The sequence below is a fragment of the Delphinapterus leucas genome, chromosome 14 (genome assembly GCF_059928025.1).
Source record: "Delphinapterus leucas isolate spDelLeu-1000000601 "Yukka" chromosome 14, BTC_Dleu_Yukka2, whole genome shotgun sequence".
In the NCBI taxonomy this organism is placed as follows: Eukaryota; Metazoa; Chordata; class Mammalia; order Artiodactyla; family Monodontidae; genus Delphinapterus; species Delphinapterus leucas.
In genome coordinates, this window is record NC_143142.1 from 563,411 (window position 1) to 570,563 (window position 7,153).

General features: G+C 49.2%; 1 protein-coding gene across 5 annotated transcripts in view; it reads left to right on the forward strand.

Moving 5' to 3' along the window:
• Positions 1-7,153, forward strand: part of POLE (DNA polymerase epsilon, catalytic subunit) — a 56,048-nt gene that overhangs the window by 47,035 nt on the left and 1,860 nt on the right. For all 5 annotated transcript variants that reach the window (XM_022598150.2, XM_089894271.1, XM_022598153.2 and 2 more), the window contains 5 exons: positions 958-1,089; positions 1,204-1,397; positions 5,580-5,780; positions 6,144-6,269; positions 6,946-7,035. In XM_022598150.2, the coding sequence (XP_022453858.2) occupies positions 958-1,089; positions 1,204-1,397; positions 5,580-5,780; positions 6,144-6,269; positions 6,946-7,035 (743 nt within the window). The remainder of the gene's footprint in view (positions 1-957; positions 1,090-1,203; positions 1,398-5,579; positions 5,781-6,143; positions 6,270-6,945; positions 7,036-7,153) is intronic.

The window sequence follows — 7,153 nt, forward strand, 5'->3', positions numbered from 1 at the left end:
ACGTGGCCCTGGTGGGAGCACGCCCAGAGTCGGGGGCCCCTGAGGGGCGCCCTGGCTGCACAGCACTGTGAGAGGCGGGGAGGAGACCCTCGGCCCCTCGCAGAAGCTCACCGTGAGGAAGGCTGCCCTTCCCGGGGCGTCACGAAGGCTTCGTGGCCCTGCCCCCGAGGTTTGTGCGCGTGCACATATAGTGATCAAGGTAAACCCCAAGTAGAAAAGTTTAGACACTTCCTGAATCGACTGCCCCACTGGCTGGTCCTTGAGGCTCAACTTATGGTGTAAGAAACTCCTATATTTCATCTGGGTCTAAAGGTTTAGTGTTAGTAACAACATTTTAAATCAACTATACTCCAACAAAATTTTTAAAAACGAAGAAAAAGGTTTAGTGTTACAAATCAAATTATTTAGCTTGATGTGTAAACGAAGTGTGTAGATTAAACACCTGTTATAATTCAGAGCTAATCATTAGAACAGTTGATGAAGAGCATGATAAATTAAATCATAAATTGTCAGCAGACGCATAGACGTAGATATAGGTGCACCCACGTACATAGCGACAGAGGTAGTTCCGTTGTGGTTATTTTATATTTATATTTTGTCGACTTGTCTTTGAGCCCTTTGCTTTCTTAAGTTCTCTTCTGGAATGTGTGGGCCTGGTGGAGACTTTGGAGAAGTGTGCTGTGTCTGGGGGTCGAGGCGAGCCCTCTGTCTTGCCGTCCAGTGTGAAGGTTGACACGTGTTGCCTGAGCTTGGGCGTCAGCGAGTGCCCTGCGTGTCCCCATTTCTCTGATTGACTTTGGCTCATCTTAGTGCAGCAAATAGAATCATCGCTACTAATGACATTTCAGCCAGTCTGGCCGGCAGTGTGACTAGCCACAGGGTGCCCCCGGATTCTGGGATGTTGGCGGCAATGGCAAATCTCGGGGCCTGTGGCCTGAGCCTGCCCTCTCTCTGCAGCATACATCGTGGCCGTGTACCACAGCATGAAGGAGGAGCTGAGGCGCAGCGCCCCGGGCAGCACCCCTGTGAGGAGGAGGGGGGCCAGCCAGCTCTCCCAGGAGGCCCAGGGAGAGGCCGGAGCCCTTCCGGGTGAGCGCCCTTGCCACGGGGGGCCACCACTGTGTGCTCCTCAGGGGTCCTTCCCTCGGTGTCGCGATCGCCGTGCAAAATAGGGAGCAGGCATCGTGTTGCTTCTCTTCCCAGGAATGATCACCTTCTCACAAGATTATGTGGCGAACGAACTCACTCAGAACTTCTTCACCATCACACAGAAGATTCAGAAGAAAGTCACAGGCTCTCGGAACTCGACTGAGCTCTCAGAAATGTTTCCTGTCCTCCCCGGTTCTCACCTGCTCCTCAATAACCCCGCTCTGGAGTTCATCAAATATGTGTGCAAGGTGAGGACACTCCCATTGACGTGTGTGCAGGTCACTCCTTTCTTCCAGAAACACCCACTGCGCCCACTCCATGCGGCCGCTGTGGGAAAGACCTCTGTTCTCACTCCGCTGAGGGGGCACAAGTCAGTGAGGGACAGGTGAGCTCAGAGAGCACAGGTGCTGAGAGGTGGGCTCAGGGGCGGGCAGGTGAGGAAGGCCCTGTGATGGGGCCTCGGGCTGAGGATGAGGCCACTGGGGCTGAGAGGGTCTGGCCATGGGCAGAGGGGATGCAGAGACCCTGGGGAGGGATGACCTGCTGGTGCTGGTGAAAGGTGAGTAGTGGGACGGCAGGTGCTCACGGATCACGTGGGGCTGGTGGGCCAGACTAGGAACTGGACAGGGCTCCCAAAACGTCTGGGCTGCTGTGAAACCTGAGAGGAGAGCTTGCTCGGATGCTAAATGCCTTTCTGGGAAAGGCAGCCTGCATCAAACGGTGGCATAATATTACCAGATGAGGACCCAGCCGGCGTCATCCCTTGCGGAGCATTTTACTGTCCGTTAAATTACCTCCCAGCAAATCACAGTTTCACAGTGACCAATTGACTTCTGATTGTGGTAAAGAAATGGTTTAGTGTACCATTTTAATTCCTTGGTAGACTTCAGAATTTTTAAGTTTTATTTTTATTAAAGTATAATTTACAGGGACTTCCCTGGTGGTCCAGTGGCTAAGACTCTGCCCTCCCAGTGCAGGGGGCCCGGATTCAGTACCTGGTCAGGGAACTAGATCCCACGTGCCACAACTGAAGATCCCACATGCAGCAACGATGATCCTGCGTGCCGCAACTAAGAGCTGGCGCAGCCAAGTAAAGAAATAAGTACATGTTTAAAAGAACAAGTATAATTTACATACAGGAAAATTCACCATTTTAGTGTGCATTCCATGAGGTACCCAATCACGCCTTCAGGATACAGAACCAGAGTCCCCCACCCCTGGCACGCTCTGATCTGTCTGTCCCTATGTTCATTTACTTTTTGAAAGTTGCATGCAGTAAAAGACACTCTCCGTGCAGTGCAGTCGTTCGAGTTTTCACACATGGATAGGGCTGGCCAGCAGCAGCCAGGTAGGTACACAGCGGTCACCACCCCAGAGACTCCCCCCGCGCTTCCCCTTGGGCTCAGCTCCTTGCGCCTGGGTCACCACCCCAGAGACTCCCCCGTGCTTCCCCTCGGGCTCAGCTCCTCGCTCCTGCAGCCCTGGAACCGCCGATCTGTCATCTGTCCCTGCGTTGTGACCGCTTCCAGAATGTCACACGAGTGGAATGGTTGGTCATGTAGCCTTTTAGGTCTGACTTCCTTCAGTCAGCAGAATGCACCCGGGGCTCCTCCATGTCATTGCTTGTCTCAGTGCTTCGTTCCTTTCCATCGCTGAGTCTTTTGCTCCCTTGTTGTGTGGGAGAACCACAGTTCCCCGGTTGAAGGACATTCAGGTTGTTTTTACGTTTTTGGTGACTGTTAGTAAAGCTGCTGTAAACATTCTCATAGAGAAGGTTTTGGGTGAACATAAGTTTCATTTCTCTTGATAGAAACCTAGCAGGGGACTGGCTGGGTCATGTCGTGCTTGTTTCTAAAGTGGCCCCGTTTTGCCACTTTTCAGGCCTCTCATCAGCGGTGTATGGCTACAGTCCAGCTGCTCCACAACCCGCTAGAACTTGGTGGTGTTGATTTTCAAGATTTTATCTGTCCAGATAGGTGTGTAGTGGTATATCATTGTGGTTTTAACTTGCATTTCCCTAATGCTAATGATGTGAAGATTTTATGCATGTGCTTGTTTGCTCTCCATGTGTTTTTGGTGAAATGTCCAGAGCTTTTGCCCATTATTAAAAATTGTTTCTTTTTAAAATAATTTTTATTGGAGTATAGTTGATTTACAATGCTGTGTTAGTTTCAGGTGTACAGCAAAGTGAATCAGGGTTGTTTTTCTTATTGTTGAGCTTTGAGAGTTCTTCATATATTCTGTATATAAGTCCTTTATCAGATCTGTGATTTCCAAATACTTCCTCCCAGAATTTGGCTTGCCTTTTCAAAATTCCATTTTTCAGTGAGCAGAGGGTCTTAACTTTTATCTAATTTGTCACTTTTTAAGGGTTGAGCTTTTGGTGTCATATCTGAGAAATCTTTGCTTTAACCAAGGTCACAAAGTTTTTCTCTTATGTTTTCTTCTAGATTCTAGAAGTTTTATAGTTTTAGGTTTTATATTTAGTCTGTGATTCATTTTGAGTTAATTTTTGTGCAATGTGCATGTTATAAATTGAGGTTCATATTCTGCATAAACATGTCCAATTATTCCGGCATTATTTGTTGAAAAAATTAGCCTTACTCCATTTAAATATGTTTGTGCTTTTTTCAAAACTTAACTGGCCATATATATGTGTGTGGGTCTGTTTCTGGGTCTCCATCAATCTGAATATCTGTCTGTTCTCCAATACCACACTGTCTAAATTTCTGTAACTTTATCAATAAGTCTTGAAACCAGGTAGTGTGAATGCTTTAACTTTATTCTTCTTTTTCAAAATTATTTTGACTATTTTAGTTCCTTTGCCATTCCTTATAAATTTCAAATCAGCATATCAATTTCTACCAAAAAAAAAAATCCTCTTGGATTGTTGATTGGAGTTGTTTGGAGTCTTGGATTAATTTAGGGAGAATCGATATCTTAATGTTCAGGCTTCCAATCCATGAACCACTATATCTTTCCATTTATTTAAGTTGTCTTTGACTTCTTTCATCAGTGTTTTTGGAGCTTTCAGCATAGAAATAGTGCACATATTTGCACCTCAGGTTTTTATGGTTTGGGTGCTATTGTAATGGCACTGATTTTTTTTTTTTTTTTTTTAATTTCGCTGCGCTGGGTCTTTGTTGCAGCACGCCCGATCTTCATTGCTGCGTGCGGGATCTTTAGTTGCAGCATGCGGGATCTAGTTCCCTGACCAGGGATCGAACCTGCGCCCCCTGCATCAGAGGAATGGAGTCTTAACCACTGCACCACCAGGGAAGTCCTATCCTGAGAGTTTTAATCATGAATGGATGTTGAATTTTGTTAAGGGCTTTTTCTGTGTCAATTGAGATGATTGTATTGGTTTTTATTCATTAGTCTCGATATGGTGAATTACACTGATTTTCAAATGTTGATCCAGCCTTGCATTCCTGGGGTAAATCCCACTTAGTCGTGATACCAGTGGGTTCAATTTGCCAGTATTTTGTTGAGGATATTTGAGTCTGTGTGTGTGACAGTTTTTTTTTTACTGTAGTTGTCTTGTACTGTCTTTGTCTGGTGTTGGTATCAGGGTGATACTGGCCTCACAAAATGAGTTAGGAGTGTTCTCCCTCTTGTGTTTTCTGGAAGATACTGTGTAGAATCAGCATTACTTCTTCCTTAATGTTTTGGTAAATTCACTTTCATTTTTTTCTGTCTCTTAATTACATCCAGTGTTCTCCCTATGTAAAAGACATGTATAATGTATATATTTTAAACAATACTGCCCAGTAGGCTGTCGATACTCATGATAAATGTGCTTGCAAATCCACCCACTTTGTTTCAGATCGACCATAAACGCTCCTCCTAAAGAAGTCTTCTAAGTGGTGTTTGGTTCTGTGCTCTTGGCATTGTGCTAGGACAGGAGTTGTAGGGCTGGGAGAGGCCAGTGAAACATGCCAGTGCTGTCTTCTCTTGTTTACAGATGGGGGGTTAACGAGTCTCCTGTGGCTCTGCAGGAGCGACTTCCAGTGCCAGCACTGCGGGCACTGACACACACGTGTGCTGCAGAGGCGTTTCTCGGCTGGCCTGGGAGCCCCCCCACCGTGGAAGGTTGAAGTCAACCCCTTTGCAGTGAGACTGTAGAGCTCTGGTAGACTTAGGACTGCCTGTCATTGAGGAAGAAGGAGCCAGTAAGGAGAACACGTAGAGCACACTTCAGTGTGTCCCAGAGTTCCCCGGAGCTGACAGAGACCACAAAGCCTGGGGGCAGGGCCTCCACTCCACTCTTATGGCCCCGAGTCGGGGAATCACTGATGTACAGAAGGCAGGAAGAGTTGAGATGATGCTGAGAAACAGTAGCTTAGAGAGTTGGCTGTGGGGTTTTCTGGTCCAAACAGCAGCAGGGAGGCCCCGGGAGCTGTCCCTGATGTGGGCTCTGTTCTCTGCAGGTCCTGTCTCTGGACACGAACATCACAAACCAGGTGAACAAGCTAAACCGAGACCTGCTTCGTCTGGTAGATGTCGGCGAGTTCTCGGAGGAGGCCCAGTTCCGAGACCCCTGCCGCTCCTACGTGCTCCCTGAGGTCATCTGCCGCAGCTGTAACTTCTGCCGGGACCTGGACCTGTGCAAAGAGCCCTCCTTCTCTCAGGTGGGCCAGCTCCGTCAGGCCCCTTGCTGGTAAAGTCAGAATATCCAGGCATCAGTGGATCAGGGGGTCCTGCAGTACTCCCTATCAAGTGACCCCAGTCTCCACCTTTACTGGGCTACACCTACTGGGCCCCCAGCTAGCTTTGATGTGAATTAGAAACAAACACCCTTTTCAGGCCACTCAGCTGCCACATGCCAGGACCTTGTCCTGGTAAACACGTAAGTGATGACATTGGTGATGTGAGTGTGCCCTGGAGCTGTGAGCAAGCAGTACCACAGTTCTCACCACGAGCTCTTCTCTTTCCATCCCTTCTCAATACTGGGGCTGAGGAAGGTGACCTGGTCCCTTTCCTTCTCTGCCTAGGATGGGTCTGTGCTGCCTCAGTGGCTCTGCTCCAACTGTCAGGTAGCCTACGACTCGTCAGTCATCGAGATGGCCCTGGTGGAGGCCCTGCAGAAGAAACTGATGGCCTTCACCCTGCAGGACCTGGTGAGCAGCGGGGCCTGGTGCTGGGGCTTTTCTGCACCCAGCCCGACCGCCCCTCCAGTTGGTGGAGGGTTTGTTGATAAGCAGTTCGCACCCACGGGAAACTAGAGGTGTACACAGGTCTCAGCGTCGTTACCTGGTCCTCCAAGGTAACCACCTCTTGGGTCAGGCCTTGGCCATGAGCCCAGGTGACTCATTCATTCCTACAGCATCTGTTAGGCACCTACAGGGGCCAAGTGCTGGCTTCATGGACCTTTTTTATTCTAGTGGAGGGAGATACACAGTAAACAGGACAACTAAGTGATGGTAAGAGTAAAGAGAACCAACAGGCAGTGTGTGAGCAAAAGGGAAGCTTTCAGCATTAGATGGAGGAGTGGTCTCACCAAGAGGGAACATCTCAGCAAAGACCCGAGGAAGGTGTTGCGGTCCAGGCAGGGAACAGCTGGTGCCTGGTGTGATGGATGGGGGAGCCCCAGACTCAGAGTCAAGGGTAGGGTGTCCACCGGGAGGGTGTTGGGAGGCAGTTGGGATGTTTGGATGAAGCCCATTATCAAGTCTCAGATTTTATTCAGAATTGAGGTGAAGGCTATGGGGGAGGGAAGCCTGTCAGGTGCCAAGCGACTGGCCAGCCCTGGCCTGGGCCAGGGAGGCTCCTGACTGGGGCTGCTTCTCATTGCAGATCTGCCTGAAGTGCCGGGGTGTGAAGGAGACCAACATGGCCATGTACTGTAGCTGTGCCGGGGCCTTCTCCCTCACCATCCACACCAAGGTGGGGCCTCCCGTGGACAGCCAGCCCTGCTGCCCCTCGGCCATTGGCCCTTTCTGGGTCTCGGCCTTGCATCTCTGTGCCTCCTCTGGGACTAGTTCTCACTGTGACTGGTCATTCC